The sequence below is a fragment of the Pogona vitticeps genome, chromosome 2 (assembly GCF_051106095.1).
Source record: "Pogona vitticeps strain Pit_001003342236 chromosome 2, PviZW2.1, whole genome shotgun sequence".
NCBI lineage: Eukaryota > Metazoa > Chordata > Lepidosauria > Squamata > Agamidae > Pogona > Pogona vitticeps.
This window is the reverse complement of record NC_135784.1, coordinates 291299736-291320810: the sequence shown is the minus strand read 5'-3', so window position 1 is coordinate 291320810 and position 21075 is coordinate 291299736. Positions and strand designations below refer to the sequence as shown.

Sequence of the window (21075 nt, the reverse complement as noted above, 5' to 3'; positions counted from 1 at the left end):
AAAGGCACTTTCAAGATGCTCATGACTCATATACTGCAATGGAGTTGCATGTACCCCAAATCACCCAAAGAAACCTTTAACCAGTGGCAATTGGCCTGTGAAGATGACATCATTATTGAGTGGGCACCCACTGGGGGAGGCAGGGCAGAGAAGCCGCACTGCTGCCGTTGAGTGGGCACCTGCTGGAGGAGGTGGGCCTGGGAAGCCAGAACAACTGTGCGCCCAAGGTGCTGAACCAGCATGAACCGCACCAGCCATAGGTTCATGCCAACTCTAACCACCACCATTAAGAAAGCTCAATCACTTTCACATTACCCGTCTTCAGAGAATTCTCAGTATCAAATGGCAAGATCCTGAGACCAAGATCTTGGAACAAACACAGATCACAAGTATTTTTACAATACTGAAACTACAACTTCAGATCTGGCCAAGTCATCAGAATGTTGGACAGTCATCCCCCAAAACATATTCTCTAAGGAAAGTTTGTTGCAGGTGCTCAGATGCATGATGGAGAAAAGAAATGGTGCAAGGATATACTGAAGACAACACTGAAGGAATTTAATATTGGCTACATCAATTGAGAAGCTCTCACCCAAGACTGAAAAATCTGGTGAAATGCCATGGAAAGGGGCTAAACATTTCAGAATTTAAAAAATTAAGGATGCACAATGGAAGAGAAATGAAAAAGCAAGGATGTAACGGTCCAACGGGTCCAGGGTAATTTAACCTGCCCCACTATTCCTGTATCTTTTGGGCTGCTATTGGGATAGGTAGTATCCATCAATGTGCTATGGCTCAACCTTAACTGCTCTTTCCCTGCCAAGTGGTGAATATGATGGAAATACAAAGGACAAAATATATATTATGTGTATGGCAAAAAAAACATAAAGTTGAAAATGTCCAAGCAGAAGAGGCTTTAAACAAAGCTGAGGGAAGCTTTCCCACCAAGCCTTTTGAAACAGTGATCAAGGGAGTTGTCACAAAAGGCAAAATGAAAAACTGGTGAGAAAGATGAATAGCCTGATTGTGCACGTATTCCTTCGGGCCCTTCCAAAACAGCCATAAGTAGCTAAAGTTCGGGGGGGGGGGAAAGGTTGCAGTCAGAAAAAGAAGGCTTATGGGAAGGCCATGGGAAATGTAGGCTACCTTGAGCTCATGGAAGGAAACGTGATACTATATATTAGTGTACGTGACTATATATGTAGTTGAGATGTTCCTGTGTTTGGACAAATGTGCAAAAGGAAACTGAAATCAGGGGTATTTGTGTGACTCGAGAGTCATTATAGGCAGAGCAAAGAGGTGTTTATCCCACCTCTGGGATAAACAAATGCATCCACAGATCCTTTGTTCCTCTCCTGCTTGGTTTTAGCTTAGTTTTAGGGAGTCATAGAGTCATAGAGTTGGAAGAGACCACTGAGGCCATCCAGTCCAACCCCCTGCCATGCGGAAGCATCCATCAAAGTACTCCCAACAGATGGCCATCCAGCCTCTGCTTAGAAACCTCCAAAGAGGGAGTTTTTTTCTAAGCTTGTATTACACTGTTATGATAGAATGTGTGTGTGACTGTGGAAGGGTGTTTGTTTGGGCTTTGAGTGGATGGGCCACAACAATTAGAACATTAGGGCATCTTTAAAACTCCCTGCTATTTTTCTTTTCCTCCCCACCCCTTTCTTCCTTTTTAATTACAATGGTGAAAATATCATTTCCTGCTAAAGTTTCTTAGGGCACCTTGTAAGCCCTCCGTTCCCTATGTAGCAGCTTCCTTTGAAACTAACTGAACCCCACACACACATACACAAGAAAGTATAAATCCCATAGCAGGACACTACACTAAGTATTTAATGCCTGTCATATTCCTGAAATTGACAGCAATACCTGGCCTCACCCCAGATCATAACCATTTGTATTTCCTCATTAGCTGGAATGTTTTGTGTTGTGTCTATCCAGAAATACACAACATCATGGGCCTGGACAAGGAGGGTGTGTGAATGAGACACAAATAAGTTTGGACTAAACTGAGATACTTTCCAAAGCCTGAAATTAGATTCCATATCAGATCAAGGACATATGCACAGACCTTATACATAGTAAATATTAAATAGCGTGACAGCAACAGTAGAAGATATCTTCTGCGTATTAGGAAAACATATTCTGGATGAAAAACTCTTTTATCTACTCTTCTTCCTGTGTAAAGTATTATGGGATTTCCTATCAAAAGAAGGTAACACAAGGCAGAGTTGTATAGTGCTCAGGTTTTTCCATAACTCAGAACCCGACTTTACTTTGATTAATCCCTTTGCCAATTTCCTTTCACTTTAGAAGGGCTGTTTACTAAGTCAGCCACTGGGGAAATTCTCTGCACAGGAGAAATAGACAAAATGATAAATCCACAGTACTTACCTTATGCTTTGCTGAGAGGAGAAAACACTGCCAGTGCAGAACTAATAGTGTAGCATGCTTGACAGGATCTTTCTCTCCAGACACAACACTCGGGGTGCATATAAAAACGCCAGACTGTGCAGCATAACATAGATCCCAGTGTGTTAGACAAGCGCAAACAATAAGCTTGACTTTCTGGAGTCTTAATCAAGGGGGAGGAAGAGCTTTCTCCTCAAATGCAGTTTCTTCTAACCTGTAAAGTTGGACATGTACAGAATGGCATGGCTAGGGGTTAATATGGCATACTAACCATCATATCCCATGGACAGGCATACACTGCTTCTCCTCCCTGGCATGTTAGATGACATATACCAGGGAAAGGAATTTTCTAACCTAGTGCAAAATTGCACATGAACCTTAAATTCACATACTGAGTTGTCAAAGTAACAGTATCATTAGAACAATATAATAAATAAATAGGTAATTGCATGCCATCCAGTTGATTCTGGCTTATGGTCAGCCTTTCCAATGTTTTCTAGGTAGAACATTGACAGAAATGGTTTACTATTTCCTTCTTCTTGGGACATATATAATAGTCTATATTCTTCAGTAACTACACTTCAGTACTAAACTCTTAATATTTGTTGATGTTTGCTTTGGAAGGTTGTTGTAACCTTTCTGGTTTTTTTCCCCCACAAGGATGAATGAGTTTGATACTTAAGGCAAATATCTCCCACGATGCAATAGTTTTGTCATCATGTTGAAACCCTTCATTGACCCTATGTACAAAGAAGAGTTGTCCTCTTTCATTTCTCAGAGCCAGTTTGTATGCAAGAGAACCAGCCTTCACCCTTTGAGTACTAGTATGGAAGCAAATAAGGGTTGCACTGTGGGTTAAACCGCAAAGCCTCTGGGCTGCAAAGTTGAAAGATCAGCAGTCATAAGATCGAATCCATGCAACGGAGTGAGATCCCGTCGCTTGTTCCAGCTCCTGCCAACCTAGCAGTTTGAAAGCATGTAAATGTGAGTAGATAAATAAGTATCACCTCGGTGGGAAGGTAATGGTGTTCCATGTCTAGTCGCGCTGGCCACGTGACCATGGAAACTGTCTACGGACAAAACGCTGGCTCTACGGCTTGGAAACGGGGATCAGCACTGCGCCCTAGAGTCGGACACGACTGGACTAAATGTCAAGGGGAACCTTTACGTTTACCTATGGAAGCAAGCAGGTACAACATAAATCTGTTTCTGCAAACAGGAAAAAATAAGGTTAATCTGAGAAGGACTTGTTGCAGTTTCTGTCAACAAGACAGATGGTGAGGGATCTAGAAACAAAATCCTGTGAGGAACAGTTGAAAGGGCTGTTTATCTTTAGCTTGAAGAAGATTAAGTAGAGACCCAAGAGAAGTCTTCAAATATATGAAAGGTTGTCATATATAAGGTGGAGCACACATGTCATCTCTTGCTCTCGTGAATATAACAAGAACCAATGAGCAGAAGCCGCAAGGAGTGGGGAGTCAAACTAGAGAATACAACCAGCATATCATTAGGAGCAGGACTTTCTTCAATGCTAAAAGGCATCTGTTTGTCATAAAACATGTTTTCACACTGCTCTGCGTTCCAATGGGTTTTGTTTTTTAACCAGGATTTGCAAGGAAAAGATGGGATTCATTTGAAAGTCTGATTGCTCCAGGCGGGTATCTTTGCAAAAATCCTAGTGGAGGAGGAAAAACAAACTACAAGCTTCTAATTACGAGCATAGACTCTCATTGATTCCTAGGTTTCAAGTAAACATCAAGGGAAACATGTTTTTGATAAGAGTTGTTTAACTGTGACACTAATTGCCTTAGAAGGAACTGGACTGTCGGTCAGTAGAGAATTAAACACAAGCTATGAGGCCATCTCTCTGTGCGTCTGCATTTTCAAGAATTTTGCCCCAAACAGGAAGTTGGATTCAGTTACTTCTAAGGCTCTTCTAATTGCAAAATTCGGTGTCTTCCTTCTGATATAGAAGGGGTATTAATTTTGTTCCAGGTTCACTTCCTTTCTTCTTATTATAAACTTATACTTAGTATAAGTTCAAGACAAGAGACATTGACCATTTATGTATAATCTTGTGTTGCATGAGAAGGGCTTCTGTATATCTCAAGAATGCTGGTTCTTAATTTACAGGTTTTCAATTTCCCCCTGGTTGTTTTTACACAATATTTGATTGTTTTAATCTTAATGTAAGTTTCATTGCTTTTTTTAAAAATGTGATGTTAATATGGTGTTGTTAAATTTCTTTTTTTTATCTGTTGCCAGCCACCTTGGATCCCTTGTGGGGAGGAAGGTGGAATACAGTGGACCCTCCACTTACAGAATTAATCCATATTGGAACAGTGGCTGCAGGTCGAAAAGTCTGTAGGTCGAGTCTCCATTGACCTACAATGCATTGAAAACTGATTAATCCCGTAACTGGCCGTTTTTGTTCCATTTTTGTTCCTTTTTTTTTTCTGGTCTGTACGTCGAGTCTCCGGCTGCAAGTCGAACCTAAATTTTGTGGCCAGAGAAGTCTGTAACTCGAAAAGTCTGTAAGTCGAGCCGTCTGTAAGTCGAGGGTCCACTGTATAAGCAAGCAAACAAACAAATATTTTGGCATACATATACATGGATTTTGGAAAGCTGAGCCTGTGTTATTTTAAAATAGCAACTGGTTCTCCTCCACACTGAAAAGAGCTATGTATGTTTATGTCTGTGTATGCATTGTTGGTGTGAGGAAAAACTGACTTTTCTGCTTCAGGTGTGAAGATGTCTAAAACAGGCTCTGCTTGGATTGTTAGCTAGATCAGACAGAATAACACTAAAAATAAGTGAGATGAAGAAGTTAACCTGATGCAACATCTCTTTCCTGGCAGAAAATGTATTCATGTATTCTCGGCAAAGGCAATTTACAAGAAAACCCACAATTTCTATCATCTTGCTGCACAGTGAACAAGTTGCATAATAGACAGTGAAAATGAGTTTTATTTTTTGCAGATTTCACAGCTCAAAAATATTTTCTTGCACCCTTTCTTTTATCTTTAGCTAAATAGATACACACATTAATTTTTCACTAAATACTGTACTATAAATTTAAAATATCTCAGAGACCACCAGCATTGTTTTGCTTTTTAGCAATATCTGGTTCTTTGGATTTTAATGGTACTTACACCCCAATAAGTACAGAAAGCAAGAACTACAGCACAACAGAGGATGTGGTTACATGTTAAAATACTACCGTATTTGCATCAGGTTTAGCACCTTTAAAATAGATTTTAAAATATCTGTTTACACAATGAAGAACTCAGTGTGCATTTGGGGGGGGGCTGGAAATAGTATTTTTTTCTTCAGAAAGTGAGGTATTTTAAACAACCTCAGAGGGGTTGTTTATTTTAACTTGATTGTCTATGTGATTTATTGTGAATCATTTTTTGCATGTAATTGTGTCTGTGGAGATTATTATGTAATGGATACCAAGATCATCCATTTTGGGCTGCAAGGAAACTTTTCAGTCCAATGTGTCATTTTCTTTTCTATCTGTAATACTGAACTAGCACCATTCCAGTTTGAAATAAATAAATAAAACAGTTATTTAAAAAGAACAATGTGTTGCTTATATACTTCCCCATAGTGCTTAAAGCACTCTCTGGATGGTTTAAAAGGTAGCATGTCACATGAGATCCATGCAGACTAGCAACTCCAGTAGGCAGCTATTGCACCTAGTACAGTGGGGTCTCTACTTAAGAACTTAATCCGTATTGAAAGGTGGTTCTCAAGTTGAAAAGTTCTTATGTTGAATCTGCATTTCCCATAGGAATGCATTGAAAACCATTTAATCCGTATCTGCTCTTTTCCGTCCATAGAAACTACAGTATCCAAAATATCAATTTGACTTTGTGGTCTTATTCAAAGACTACCAAGATGTATCACACTGAGATTCAGATGAATATAAGCTTACTCCTTTTTGTTGCAACTTTAATGCATTAATTGTCACAAGCTGTGTCATAATATCTTTTGAAACCTTTGAAGCAAGTAACTATCATCTCATCTGATGCAGAAAATTCATTCATTTATTCATTCACTCATTCACCCGCTCATTCATTCATTCATTCATTCATTCAATTTATTGCCAGTCATCTAATAAGAACAACAATCTTTCTGATATCCAGAAAAGTGAAGTTGGAAAGAGCCTACAAGGCCATCAAGTCCAACCCCCTGCTCCATGCAGGAATACAATCAAAGCATATCTGCCAGGTGATTATCTATGTTTTTCTTGAATGGCTCCAGTGTTGGAGCATTCACTAACTCCCGAGGTAACTGATTCCACTGTCGTACTGCTCTAACAGGACATTTTATTGATATTCAACCGAAATCTGGTTTCCTTTAACTTGTGCCCATCATTGCGTGTCCAGCACTCTGAGATGATTGAGAACAGATCCTGCTCCTCCTCTGTATGACAGCCTTTCAAATATTTGAAAAGTGCTATCATATCACCCCCTCAGCCTTCTTTTCTCAAGGCTAAACATGCCCAATTCTTTTCCCTTTCCTCATAAGGCTTGGTTTCCAGCCCCCTGATCATCCTTGTCACCCTCCTCTGAACTTGTTCCGATTTGTTAGCATCTTTCTTGAAGTGTGGTGTCCTGAACGGGACACAATACTCAAGGTGAGAACTAACCAGTGCTGAATAGCGGGGGACCAGCACCTTGCAGGACTTGGAAACTATACTTCTATTAATGCAGCATAAAATAACATTTGCCTTTTTTTTGTAGCCACATCACACTGTTGGCTCATATTTAGCTTGTGATCTACAACAATTCCAAGATCCTTCTTGCTCATAGCATTAATGAGCCAAGTTTCCCCACTGTGCAATTGGTTTCTTTTTCTGAGGTGTAGTACTTCGCACTTCTCCCTACTGAATTTCATTCTGTTGCTTTCGGCCCAGTGCTCCATCCTATCAAGGTCATTTTGAATTTTGTTTCTGTCTTCTAGGGTATTAGTTATTCCGCCCAATTTTATATCATCTGCAAATTTGACAAACATTCCCTGCACTTCCTCATCCAAGTTATTAATAAAAATATTGAAGAGCACCAGGCCCAGGACTGAGCCTTGGGGTACCCCACTTGTTACCTCCTCCCAGTTAGAGAAGGACCCATTCATCATCACGATCTGAGTATGATTCTGTAGCCAATTGTGTATCCACCTGACACTTGATCTATCCAGCCCACACCTAGTTAGCTTGCTAATCAGGATATCAAGGGGCACTTTGTCAAAAGCTTTGCGGAAGTCAAGATACATTACATCTACAGCATTCCCTCTGTGTTTCAGGGAGGTTACCTGATCAAAAAATGAGATGAAATTAGTTTGGCAGAATTTGTTCTTGACAAATCCGTACTCGCTTCTAGTTATTACTGCATTGTTTTCTAGGTGCTTGCACAATGACTATTTTGTGATCTGTTCCAGAATTTTGCCTGGGATTGATGTCAGGCTGACTGGCCTGTAGTTCCCAGGTTCCTCTTGTTTGCCCTTTTTAAAAGACAGGGACAACATTAGCTCTCCTCCAATCCTCTGGCATCTCACCTCTTTCAAGAAAATAATGGATAGTGATTCTGAGAGTCCTTCAGCCAGTTCCTTTAGTACTCTTGGACGCAGTTCATCTGGCCCTGGAGATTTGAACTCATTCAAGGTGGTAAGGTATTCCTTGACTATTTGTTTATCTATCTCCAGCTGCAATTCTGTCTCCTCCACTTGCACTTCCAATTTGTTTGGAAGTTCATAGTCTGTCTTATGGGAAAAGGCGGAACTAAAATAGGAATTGAGCACCTCTGCCTTTTCTTTGTCCTCTATTATCATTTTTCCATTTCCATTGTGGAGCTGTGCCACTATGTCTTTTGTTTGTATTTTGCTACTCACATACCTGAAGAATGCTTTCTTATTGCTTTTAGTGTCTCCTCCCTAGCTAACCTCAGCTCATTCTCAGCTTTTGCCATACTAATGCCAGCTCTGCATTTCCTTGCTACTTGTCTCTACTTATACTTGGTGGCCTAGTCTTCTTTCCACTTCCTGTACATCTCTCTCTCTTTTTTTGGTTTTTAGGTCCTCCCTGAGCTTTTTGTGAAACCACACCGGCCTTTCTTGCTGCCTCTCACCCTTTTTTCTTTTTGGAATTGTTTGTAGTTATCCCTTTAGAATTTCTTTTTAAAGAAGCTCCCACCCTTCTTGGATTCCTTTTCTTGTTAGGATCTCCTGCCATGCAACCTTACTTATACTTGTTCTGAGATTATTAAAATTGGCTTTTTAAAAATCTAGCAGATGTGTATGGCTACACTCTGCTTTAGTTTCCTTTGAAATCAAGAATTCTAGAAGAACATGGTCACCCTCACCTAGAGTTCCCCTTACTGCCACTTCCCCCACCAAGTCATCTCTGTTGGTCAGAATCAAATCAAGGATAGCAAATCCTCTAGTTGATTTCTCCACTTTTTGTAGGAGAAATTTATCAGCCGCACAAGCCAGGAATTTACTGGCAGGCTTTAACACTTGCATACATGGTGATCAGAAATACGAGAGTGTGAATGAGCTTGGTCTTGTCTCCTTGGCTAGAACTAAAGGTACTTAAAGTTTCAGTGTTCTACTTAAAACTGAGCTGTCGTTTGCTGGAAAGTATGCAATTTCACAGAACTGAACTGTGCTTTGCAGACAGGAAACAAGTGGCATCGAGACAATCCTGAATAGACAGGACTTTACATGCATGGTGAGGAAATAATCACCTGGGTAAGAATTACATCTGATGTCACTAACAATATTTTGACTCCATCTCCTCTGTCCCATAGACTTAGGCCCACCCAATGGCCTTTCCACCATTTTTTAAAGTTTTGCTCCAAGACTAAAAAAGAACTTCGCACTCCTGCTTTTAGCATTTAGCTTGCTTTTGTTCACATTAAAATACTGTGATGAAAAACTCTTCAAAGATTTGCATGTATCTCCATATTTTGATATCTAACATAATAATCCCTTCTCCCAATTTATTGAGTTTATGAAACTACTGTATGTTTGACTTTGTTTTGATGAATAGACTCTTTGAAAGAAAATAATTATTTTTGCAACTTGAATGTATAATGAATAGGCAGAGGGCTTGTTTGATCTTCTGGTTGTATGACTTTATTTGTCATTAAAATACATTCTTGAGTTATTTATTTTTTCAGCTGTGTTTTATCTGAGGTCCATTTTCTTTGTGAATGAATTGTTTTTTTAACTTATTTTTTTCCTCTTAGATTTTATAAGATAGGTTGAATGTATAAAGAAAATGTTTTATTTCACTTATAACTAGTGGGGGAAAGGCATTCTATATACAATACATCCTCTGGAATGATGTAAGATGCTGATGTTGATGTAAGATGCTGCTTCAGAGCTGATTCATATGTGTCTGTACATTGTACTCATTTGTGAGTACAATTGTTTATGTAGTCAAGATGGTACCATTCACACTTGAAAAGGAGGTAACAACAAGCTCATAGAACCACCCCAAGGAATTGGTTAGAAATATAAAGCATGTTTAGAAAAATCTAAAGGAGAGGGGATGCCCTCCCTAAAAGCCCAAGGCACTGGAGCCACTGGAGAAAGAGGATAAAACACAGTGGGGGAAAAACCCTGTTTGGACAGGACAGGAATGACTGTCTAGAACAGGAGCACCTGTGAATATAAGATGCAGGGGAAAAAAGACAAAGTTGGGGAGCTGTTGGTTTATTCCCTGCTTTGTCTGGCTGCTAGATTATCTGGTTCACCACCATAGGACAAAATTATGCAGGACTACCTGGATTTTAGTCTGATCTGTCTGGAACCTTCCTTTTCCAAGAATGATGCTTGCAATCTTGTGAGATAACGCATATGGTATCAGGTTTCTATTGTCACACCTGTAATTGCTCAAACACACAAGCCAATTATCATTCCAGACGAAACCTTTCCTGTCGTCCCTGGCAAAGAGTTAAGGGAAGAGAATCCAAAACCTGTTGAAAGAGAGTGTTCCATCGCTAACTGACTTTAACAGGACACAGATATAGTTGTCATGGCCGCAGGTGACCTGGTGGCTCAATGGGCCATCACACAACAGACAGGACATTTAGTCCCCCCTCCCCCGCTCATGTTTTGCAGCAGAATCCACACAGAATTAGACCTACATGGGAGGCTGAATGAACCCACCCACCCACAATTGGAACATAAATCGTTCCAACAAATCCATTGCTTTTTGCCATTGGAATAATTCCTGGGACCAGCCATTGTAATCTATTGTGACAAAATGTGTTATGTGCCATTTTTCAGTGAATTATATTGCCATGAAAGAGCAGTGATGTACTCTGGTTGTTGATACATTGGCCTCATTTGACAGAGGAGAGGGCAAATATTGGCATTCTTAATGGGTTTAGGAGGTACAAGACATGTACATTAATCTGAATTCTTTAATCTTAGCCCTAACTACAGTACAATGCTTTGTTGTTGTTATTGTTTAGTCGTTTAGTCGTGCCCTATTGCTAATATCAGCATGTTGTAATTCTAGTGAAATGAGAAAATATCCCACAATGCAGGTCAGCACAAAGGTTAGAGTGTACCGGAAATTAATATACAAATAATCTTATTTTTGCTAGCAAGCTTAGCTTTAATATTTGAATATAGAAAACATAACCCCCTTCTTAGAATCATAGCACTATAGGATTAGAAGTGATTTTGGGAGGAATCTAGTCCATTGCCTGACTAAAGAGAAGGCTTTTGCAACTACAGCATACTCTGACAAGATTCAGCCCCTGATACAATTGTTCCCCAACCAAAATTGTATATATATTTTTTCTGATTAATGCTATAGTAATCACAATCATGTGCTGTCAAATTAATTCTGGTTTATGGCAACCCTTATCAGGATTTTTCCAGGTAGAGAATACTTAGGTTTACCATTTGTTTCTTCTGGCGTCATCCTGGGATTGCAACTAGCAGAGAGGTAGAGAGAGGTGTGTGTGTGTGTGTGTGTGTGTGTGTGTGTGTGTGAGAGAGAGAGAGACAGAGAGAGAGAGCGCTACAAGTTCCATAACCACCCACCTAGCTAGCCACACCAACTAAGGATTCTGGGAACTGTAGTCCAAAGTGAGTGTTTCCAAACTTTTGGACTGGGATCCACATAGCATAGCACGGTTTTGTAAAGGACTACCATTGGTAAGAGGACAGAAATGAGCATTTGGGGTCTGATTTGGGCATCAAAATGGTTTGGGATGACATTGCCAGTTGGTCTGAATTTCATCATATTTCTGCTGTTTGGCATTTTTGTTATACCTGTACATTCTCTGTTTTTAATATTCTTCTCCTAGACATTGCCCTTTGAGGTTTTTGTTTTGTTTTTAAATACAGTTGGTTCGTGTGAGAGGAAGAACATCATATAAATGCCCAGAGACATTGTAATTCAACCCCAGTTTGCTAAGAATGGGTGTTGGTTGTCTTCTGGGGAAAAGCAGTCCACACAGGTGCAGGGGCAGTTAGCTGATGAAAAAGTGTTTCTGGCATAGATGGCCCTCACCTGCACGTGAGCTTCCATTTTGCTGGAATCAGAAATACGGATGCAGATAGAAAGGTGGATGCTCAGTCCTAAAAACCAGAACCCAGCCAAATGTAGCCATGAAAGCCGCAGATACTTCACTCAGTGGCTCTCACTCCATACAGCTTCCTTCATGTAATACTTCAATGTTCCTTTTGGAGCACTTCATTGCCCCCAGGAGGCAGAGGTTGGCTGTCATATTTCTGGACCGAATCTGGGTACAGAAAAGGTTCCCTTCATCCCCACGTGGACACTGGTTAGGCAATAGGCAGAAGCATTCGCCTCGTGACTCTGCAAGATAGAAAGATAGATGTTTAATTTTAGCCAGATAGTGCTCAGAAAATATTTATTAAACACTTTCTGTTTCCCAAGGCACTTTAATTAGCAGGTTCTATCTGTTTAATGGTATCTGAAGTTCTGCTTTGTTCTGTTATGATGGCATGCTTCGGGAGATTTTTCGTTTAGTATCTACATACAGTATATATGTATGTCTGTGTTTGTGTATAGTCCATGTGTCTATTTTTCATATGGGCACTGGAAAGTTTGGCACAACAAGCTCAACTGTTAGGATGCAATCAGCCAGGGGAATAGCTTGCATTCTGGACCACTTGTGGCATGGTGTATTGTGAGTTATTTTCCAGCAATCATGCAAGATGTGTGCAATAGTGCTCTAGCCTGGCCCTGATTTTTGCCTGAGCTGAGCTACTCTTTTTTTGGGGGGGGGGGGGAGTAGGCTGGAGCAATTCTCCAAAAGAGGGAAGGCTCACTTTAAGAGGAATTACTCCCGGCTTTCTGGTGTGATCAGATGTGATCCTTTCAAGCCATCGGATCACACCCTGAGGCAACTACCTCAGAGGGAGAGTGCTGAATTATTGGTAATAATGTCCCCCCCCCCATGTTTCTATTCTCCTGGGGTGCTACTTTGCTGGAAGGTGGCCAAATACTCTATTCAAATATCAGAAGACAGTTCTTTTTTTAAGATCACAACTAGAGATGGGGACAAATCGCCATTTTGGCAAGTTGTCCTGCTTCGTGATCCATCAAAGTTGACAAAGCACGAATCTCCTTCCCATGAATTTATTTGTCGGTTCATGGGGGGTGGGGTTAGACAGCCAGAGGCTGTCTTAAAAAAAAGCTGACCCCTCCACCCCCACAGCCTGCCCCCCTGCCCCCTTCCCACTACCCCTGTCTCCTCCCTATCTTGGCTGCTGCAGTCTGCACCACTGCCGCCACCATCCATGGAGGCCCGTGCCACAGCAGTCTCTGCAGTCACCATCCAGCATCACTTCCTGCAATGGCCTCCACCACTATGGCCTGCCTTAAGGGAATTTAAACTGCCCTTTGCAAAGATGGTGGCTGCAGCTTCCCTGCCTTAAAAGAAGCCGCAGCTGCCATTTTTGCAAAGGGCAGCCAGTGTCCCTTACAGCAGGCCATGGATGAGGAGGCCACCGCAGTGGGTGGTGATGGATGGTGGTGGCAGCAAGCGCAGTAGATTATGGCAGTGCCAGGTGGTAGTTGATGGTGGCAGTGGCTAAGGTAGGGAGGGGAAGGGGGCAGGAGATAGGCTGTGGGGGTGGGCAGCTGTGGGGCTGGTTGGCTGCCTATCAGCCCACTGATCAGTGGGCCCATAAACAGAATGGGAAGGTCATAGGTCTGTATGGGGGACAAATAAAAATGGGGAAATATTCATTCCTTTGTATTCGTCGGGGTCTCTGGAACTAATGAATATGAAGGGACGAATATTTAACAAATCAGCAATTTTTTACAAATATCACAATCCATTTATTTATTCGTCCCCATGTCTAATCACAACTGCTAAAAATCTCACAGTGAATTGTTTGTGGGATATGTAGAAATGTGTGCCTAGTCTACTCTGCAATCCAGTCAAAGTCTGGTTTAAACACTTCCTCTCTTTCTTCCCTCCCAGTCTGTTCCATGCTGCCTCTTCCTGAACGTGTGTGTGTTTTCTGCAGGAATAAAATATGTTTAGAATGCATGTTTTGGCAATGCATTTAAAATATGTGCATCTTCATGTACACACCACACACCATACGAAGCACCTGTTTTTGCATGCATCCTTCCCTTAACTAAAGCATGTTCACACACATTTAAAAAAATATAAACAGTATTTTTATGAGATGCTTTGTTTCCTCCTCGCTTAAGGGATGAATTGCCAGTTGTAAAATATTCTCATAGCGAGTTGCAAGATGCAGCTGGTCCATGAAATGGGGAATCAGTGGAGTGGATTCTTTGTACATTCCCTACTTGTGGGGGATAAGGATGCTATTCCATAACCAGCACTGAAACAAGCTTCAGCTGCTCACCTTGTCAGCTTCTATATGTGGAATGCACAGAAATCTGGACTATAAATGAGAGATGAAGTGGCAGGATATAGTCTCTCATTTATAATCTGGATTTCTTTGGATGTACCAGCTCCTTTTGTTTTGAATGCACAGAAACCCAGAACCATCTTGTTCTTTCCTTCAGATAAGAAAATGTTTTCCACCAGTCTGGCACTTCCTGTCAAAGTTGCCATGTCAAAACCAAAACACTTTCTTTTCAGAAGCTTATAACAAAGCCACTGAGATCAGCTCCCCATGTGAGAAAATGTGTATTAGCTGGTGTTTCTTTGTTTGAGATATGGATTGCTAGTTGTAACTCAATACCTGCACACCTAACAGTGGGTCATTTCATATATGTCCTAATTTGCAGACTTATGTATTTCCATGTCCTGTATTTGTGTACTTTTTGTTTTGTTTTGGGGAACCACTTATCCTGATGAAGAATTCTGTGATATTCAAAGCTTTGCACCCCTCTGTGCCATCTCATCTGGTTCTAATAAAAGTATTGCTCAGGAGTTTATGCAAGTCTGTACATGTGTATGTGTTTGTGCTTCTGCAGTTTCCCCTCATGGCTGCTCACAGCTATCTTTGTTTTTGCAAATTTGGCCAGAGAGAGGAGAGGCATTTATGAACCCAATTCAATGCTTTTCCCACACTGCCTCCTCCAAACTGTGTTCTGTTTACACAGGGTCACCATCCCTCACATTTTTGGCAGGATTATTCCATGTAATGTGTTAGCCAAAACACATTTCATAACCTTCCAGGAAATGCTGTGGCCATTTCCCTTTATTGCTCAGTAATTGTTCCATAAATAATCTCCAGTGAATTTTGCTTCTGGTACAACCCACATTAATCTCTTTAATAGACTGAAAACACTTCATGATGAAAGATACGAAAACCAAGATGGTGTAGTTGGGATAAGAATTGAGAAATCCAGGCTGAAGTCCCCATTGAGCCATGGAACTCTCTGGGTGTCCTTGGGCCAGTCAGTCTAACTCCCCTCACAGGATAAATAAATAAATAAATAAATAAATAAATAAAGTAAAAGTGGAGGAGATGTGTAGGGACACCCTTCTCAAGGTTGCCAGCTGTTATCTGTTCTTCAGTGTAGAGCAAACTCTCCTGGCACAGTGACAGTGGCTCCTGATGGGAGAGGTGACTCACTCATTCTACCTTTTCCCCTTAGAGTTAGAGCATAAGATCAAAGGCTTTCTCCAGCCAGTCCTAAGTGGTGATTAGGTAACTAGTGTCCTATCTGAATCCTTTCAACAATCTGTAAGCTTGCAATCTGTAAGGTCTTAGGGCATCGCCCTGGGGCTCCGCTGGTGGACATACAATGGGGTCTCTACTTAAGAACGTCCCTACTTAAGAACAATCCAACTTAAGAACAGCTCCATTTGCTAAATTTTGCTTCTACTTGAGAACATAAATCCAAGATAAGAACAGGAAAAAAAACTTTCCTGCTCTTTTTTTAACCTTAGGTCATCTTAGGTTAAAAAAAAAATCTCCCCCTAGTGGTAGAGTACGTATTAACCAGCTTTGCATTAGTTCCTATGGGAACTAATGCTTCAATGTACGAACGCAACTCTACATAACAAAAAAACAGCCAGAACGGATTAATTGGTTTTCAGTCCATTCCTATGGGAAATTTTGCTTCAATTTAAGAACGTTTCAACTTAAGAACACCATTCCAAAACGGATTAAGTTCTTAAGTAGAGGTTCCACTGTAGTTTCTATGGACGGAAAAGAGCAGATACGGATTAATTGGTTTTCAATGCATTCCTACGGGAAATGCAGATTCAACATAAGAACTTTTCAACTTGAGAACCACCTTCCAATACAGATTAAGTTCTTAAGTAGAGACCCCACTGTATGTGTGTGGACTGACTTCTTAATTCTCTCTCTCTAAAACTAATTGCTTTCCTAATTGCCTGTGATCACCCACTTCCTTTGTTCTGTGATCACCTTCATAATTAGCCTTTCTTTAGTTTTGTGGTCACTCCTACAGAGATGCTCACTGGAGGAAAGGGGATATCAGCGTAACCAAGAACTAAATAACCAAAGCAGAACTGTATGACTGGGTCCCATAAGTCATCAATTACACAAGTGTCTCACCGCAGGGCGCAAGATATCCATTTTAGAATGTTGTTCAGTATCTACTGGTAGATTTCTGGGTGAAGTAAATCAGGAAGGATTTCTGTCTCCCCATTCTTTAGGTGGAGGAAGCAACCAGGAATAGATTTTTGATGAGATGATTTGTGAGTGCCTTATATTTCTGGTATATGAAGTAAATCCAGGAGCATTAATTGGAAGAGTTTAGCCTTTATACATGGCTCTGGTTCTAGAGGAAAAAAATAGTTCCTCCAAACCTGATAAAAGACATATTTATTGAAAGATGTATTTTGACCTGGGGCGAGGGAGGAAGCGAAGCAGAAATGGGGTATCGGTTTCTGCCAGCATACAGGCTTCGTGTGCAGAACAGCCCGGATTAAATCCCTAGCGCCTCCAGCTGAAAGGACCTGAGTCCGGGTAATTGAAATTCTCTGCCTAATGACTCATGCTGCCAGTTGAAGAAAACAATACTGGATTAGACAGATGAATGACCTGACAACAGAAGACACAGGGTAGCAGAATACTCTAATTGTGAAAATTAACAGGGTCGGGGAATAAATCTGTACCCCTTGATTGATCAAAGCACTCGGGGTCAGTACAATAGCCTTAGTTTAGGGAATAGGGAAAGACTAGCCCTGGAGATGTTTCTGGGTAACAACTTCCATGATGGCTATGGATGATGGGAGTTACAGTGTGTGCATGCGGCCCCTCCCCTGAATTAGGAGGCTCCTTGAACTCAGACCAGTCACATGATCCATAAAAACTGGGGATGGCCCATAGACTGAGCAGGGCAAATACACCAAAGTGATCGTAGACCAGCAGTACCAGTAGATGTACATACCTGAGCATTTCTCCCAGTCATAGCACACATCATAGCCGCAGGGTTCCCTCTTGATGCTGCCCGAAGAGATTCTGATCCTTTCCATAGGCCAGCTCAAGTCACTGTCACTGCGGCAGGGGCCAGCGTGCAGAAAATGGAATGAATGTTCATCTGTGCACTTTTCTGCCAAGAATTGGCAGCTGGGCTTGGTCAGAGCTTGTTCTGAAGCTCCATCCAGTACACAAACATCTTCAGAAGAATGGCTGCCAGAGGACAAATAAAAATCTTACTGGGAAATAAACTATGCATGGGAAAATGTACAAAAAGGCTTTCTTCAGATTTTTTTTAAAAATCAGGAATATTTGAATTTGTTTTGTAGGTTGTTCACCAGACTTCTCTTGACCTGGTAAACTGAGTCGGCATTCCAGATTGTTTTAGCTGTCATTAGATATACAAAAAGTAAGGATGGGTAAAATCAGGACTTCCTCCCACATTCAGATATTTAAGGCATTAAATATTGCCTATCCCAGCTATGAAGAAAAGTGTGCATGTAGATAAATCCCAGAGGAGGAAGAACAGGAGGTATAGAAGGAGAAGAAGTTGTATTGCCTTATTTTAATCCCTTTTCTCTAATTTGGTACTGAAATGTTACAAAATTTGCCAGTAGTTGCATCCTAACTGTTCATTTTTGTTATTGTTAGTTAAGTCGTGTCCGACTCTTCGTGACCCCAGAGCATGCCAGGCCCTCCTGTCTTCCACTGCCTCCCAGAGTTGGGTCAAATTCATGTTGGTAGCTTCAATGACACTGTCCAGCCATCTCATCCTCTATCGTCCCCTTCTCCTCATGCCTTCACATTTTCCCAACATCAGGGTCTTTTCCAGGGAGTCTTCTCATGAGACGGCCAAAGTGTTGGAGCCTCAGCTTCAGGATCTGTCCTTCCAGTGAGCACTCAGGGTTGATTTCCTTCAAAATGGATAGGTTTGTTCTCTTTGCAGTCCAGGGGACTCTCAAGAATTTCCTCCAGCACCACAATTCAAAAGCATCAATTCTTCAGTGGTCAGCCTTCTTTATGGTCCAGCTTTCACTGTTGTAAGTCTTCATAGAATTGGTCAATTTCAGCCTCTTCAGCATTGGTGGTTGGTGCATAAACCTGGATTACTGTGATGTTGAAAGGTCTGCCTTGGATTCGTATTGAAATCATTCTATCATTTTTGAGATTGTATTCCAGTACAGCTTTTCTCACTCGTTTGTTGTCTATGAGGGCTACTCTATTTCTTCTACGGGATTCTTGCCCACAATAGTAGATATGATAATTGTCTGAATTGAATTTGCCCATTCCCATCCATTTTAGTTCACTGACACCTAGGATGTCAATATTTATTCTTGCCATCTCCTGTTTGACCACATCCAGCTTACCAAGGTTTATAGATCTCACATTCCAGGTTCCTATGCAGTATTTTTCTTTGCAGCATCGGATTTTCCTTTCATTTCTAGGCGCATCCGCAGCTGAGCGTCCTTTCGGCTTTGTCCAACCACTTCATTAGCTCTGGAGCTACTTGTACTTGTCCTCTGCTCTTCCTCAGTAGCATGTTGGACACCTTCCAACTTGAGGGGCTCATCTTCCAGTGTCATATCTTTTAGCCTTTTGTTTCTGTCCATGGAGTTTTTCTTGGCAAAGATACTGGAGTGGCTTGCCAGTTCCTGCTCCAGGTGGATAGTGTTTCGTCAGAACTCTCCACAATGACCTGTCTGTCTTGGGTGTCCGTGCATGGGATAGCCCATAGCTTCTCCAAATTACTCAAGCCCCTTTGCCACGACAAGGCAGCAATCCATGAAGAGGTAATTGTTAATAGTCTAGCACTAAAGTGCTTCTCTGGTTTAGCACTATACTTGTACTTGTTAGCATCTGGTAAGCATCCATTGTTGTTAAGCAGAGTTCATATGTTTCCCTGTACTGTGCCAGTGGTTTTTTCCTTATGCCCATTGTGCCTTAGCTCTTTAATATTTGGAATGTACAGTAGCCCTAAACTCCACCCATCTATTCCAACCTGCTGGGCGCCAAGCAATTCTATCCCCCCTCCCAACCGTTGCTTGCCTCACCATGTGATATCACAAGGCCAAAGCCGTTCCAAGTTTTAGTCCAAAATGAGAGAACACCTAGCCTTCCATTGAAACCAACATAAAAGTGTGAAAAAGTCTTCCTTACCCACAATCCTCTTCTGGGGACATGCACACACAATGGGATCCAGCCTGTTTTTGGCCTGGCCTGCAGCTGCCTTGAGCTTGAAAATCACCTGTAGGAGAAAACAATGATGCTCAGGAGGATAAAAAGACACTGGTGTGATATGCCTATCATGACTGTATGAAGCATTTCTCACAAGAAGAATAAAGCTATGAAGGCTGGTTCAAATTCTAATGTCCTCATGTCTGCTGCTCCCATCTGTGCCACCTCAGTCCCTGGAACCACTGCACTAAGCAGGGGTTTGCTTATGTTCACTTAAACATGACTAGAATCCACTGCAGATGGAATTTGGTCATGTTAGGGTGGCCATCTGTCACATTTTAAAGAAGACAATCCTCCATTGCAGTGGTCCCCAGCCTTGGGCCTCCAGATGTTCTTGGACTACAACTCCCAGAAGCCTTCACCACCACATCTCCTGGCCAGGATTTCTGGGAGTTGAAGTCCAGGAACATCTGGAGGCCCAAGGTTGGGGACCACAGCTCTATTGGAAGGGCTGGCAGTCCTCCAAAATAAAACTGGCAGCTCTCCTTTTGACAGTTTTCCATCTAAAAGACTGTCTAGTCTAGGGACCTGAATCTTGCAGTTTCTTGGTCTGTATAAGAAATGGGGGGCACCTCATTTTCTATGAGAGGACTCCCCCCCTAGGAAATCTCACAGCAAATCTTGTGGGATTTCCAAAATGTTTTGCCATTGTTCTTTTTCTGGAAGAAACACCCATGTGTGTAGCATTATCACAATATCTACACAAACTGGCATGGTCCAAAATGGACCTTTCCATACTCTTTCCTGAATAGGATTATAAAAGAAGCAACGTTTTGAGAGATCTAAATTCAAATCTGTGCACGATCTAGCAGCCTATATGGTGGGCATGAAGGTTTGTTATTAAACAGTGGCCTGAGTCCTCTTGCCTAGTTTTCTGGGTGCTCATAAAACAAAGGCAGCAATACAATACAGCATAAAACAAGACAAACTTTTAAAATTAGATGATTCAAGCACAGATTATAAAGAAAGAGTTTGTGATTCTTGGCAGAGTCCTCCTGCCTTGTTCTATGTGCACGAATCTCCACTGCCCTTTGTGGGGGGGGGGAGCTTTTCTGAAGCCCACACATCACCATTACTCCTTGAGTGAGTGTAATCCCCATTGAAATGTAAGAGGTAATTTCCAACTTGCTCAATGACAAAACAGATGCCACAAGACCTTCACAGGTGGAGTGCTTTGCTTCCACCTGAAGTAAACAGGACAGTAGCCTATAAAACTGTGGCCAAACCCCTGTTGTTTAGTATAGTAAATTGCACTGCGTTAAAGTAATTCACAGTTAGAGTAGGTCCATTTGAATCAATTGAACTAATGAAAGAGTTCTCACTAAATCTCTACTGATTCAATGGGCCTAATCTAGTGAGATTTACTATGATAAGCAACAGGATTTTGGCCACAGTTTTATAGGCTTAGCAACATGATATTGGGCGATCAAATTAAAAAATAATTAAAACATAATTTATAAGATGAGAGGACTAAACTACAGAACTGAAAAACAAATCAAACACAGGATTTGAGCTAAAAGACCCACATTATAAAAGATGTGCTAT

The 21075-nt window shown here is 41.3% G+C and overlaps 1 protein-coding gene and 1 long non-coding RNA gene across 8 annotated transcripts in view; one reads left to right on the top strand and one right to left on the bottom strand.

Moving 5' to 3' along the window:
* Positions 1–9165: 9165 nt before the first annotated feature.
* On the top strand, positions 9166–10897 carry LOC144586360 (uncharacterized). The gene is made up of 2 exons (XR_013541143.1): positions 9166–9723; positions 10788–10897. It is a non-coding gene; the product is annotated as an uncharacterized LOC144586360 (long non-coding RNA).
* A 507-nt stretch (positions 10898–11404) lies between these two features.
* Positions 11405–21075, bottom strand: part of C6 (complement C6) — a 44008-nt gene continuing 34337 nt past the window's right edge. For all 7 annotated transcript variants that reach the window (XM_072992801.2, XM_072992806.2, XM_072992802.2 and 4 more), the window contains exons 16-18: positions 19453–19540; positions 17267–17508; positions 11405–12262 (exon numbers count right to left, since the gene is read on the bottom strand). In XM_072992801.2, the coding sequence (XP_072848902.2) occupies positions 12084–12262; positions 17267–17508; positions 19453–19540 (509 nt within the window). In that variant the 3' untranslated portion in view covers positions 11405–12083. The remainder of the gene's footprint in view (positions 12263–17266; positions 17509–19452; positions 19541–21075) is intronic.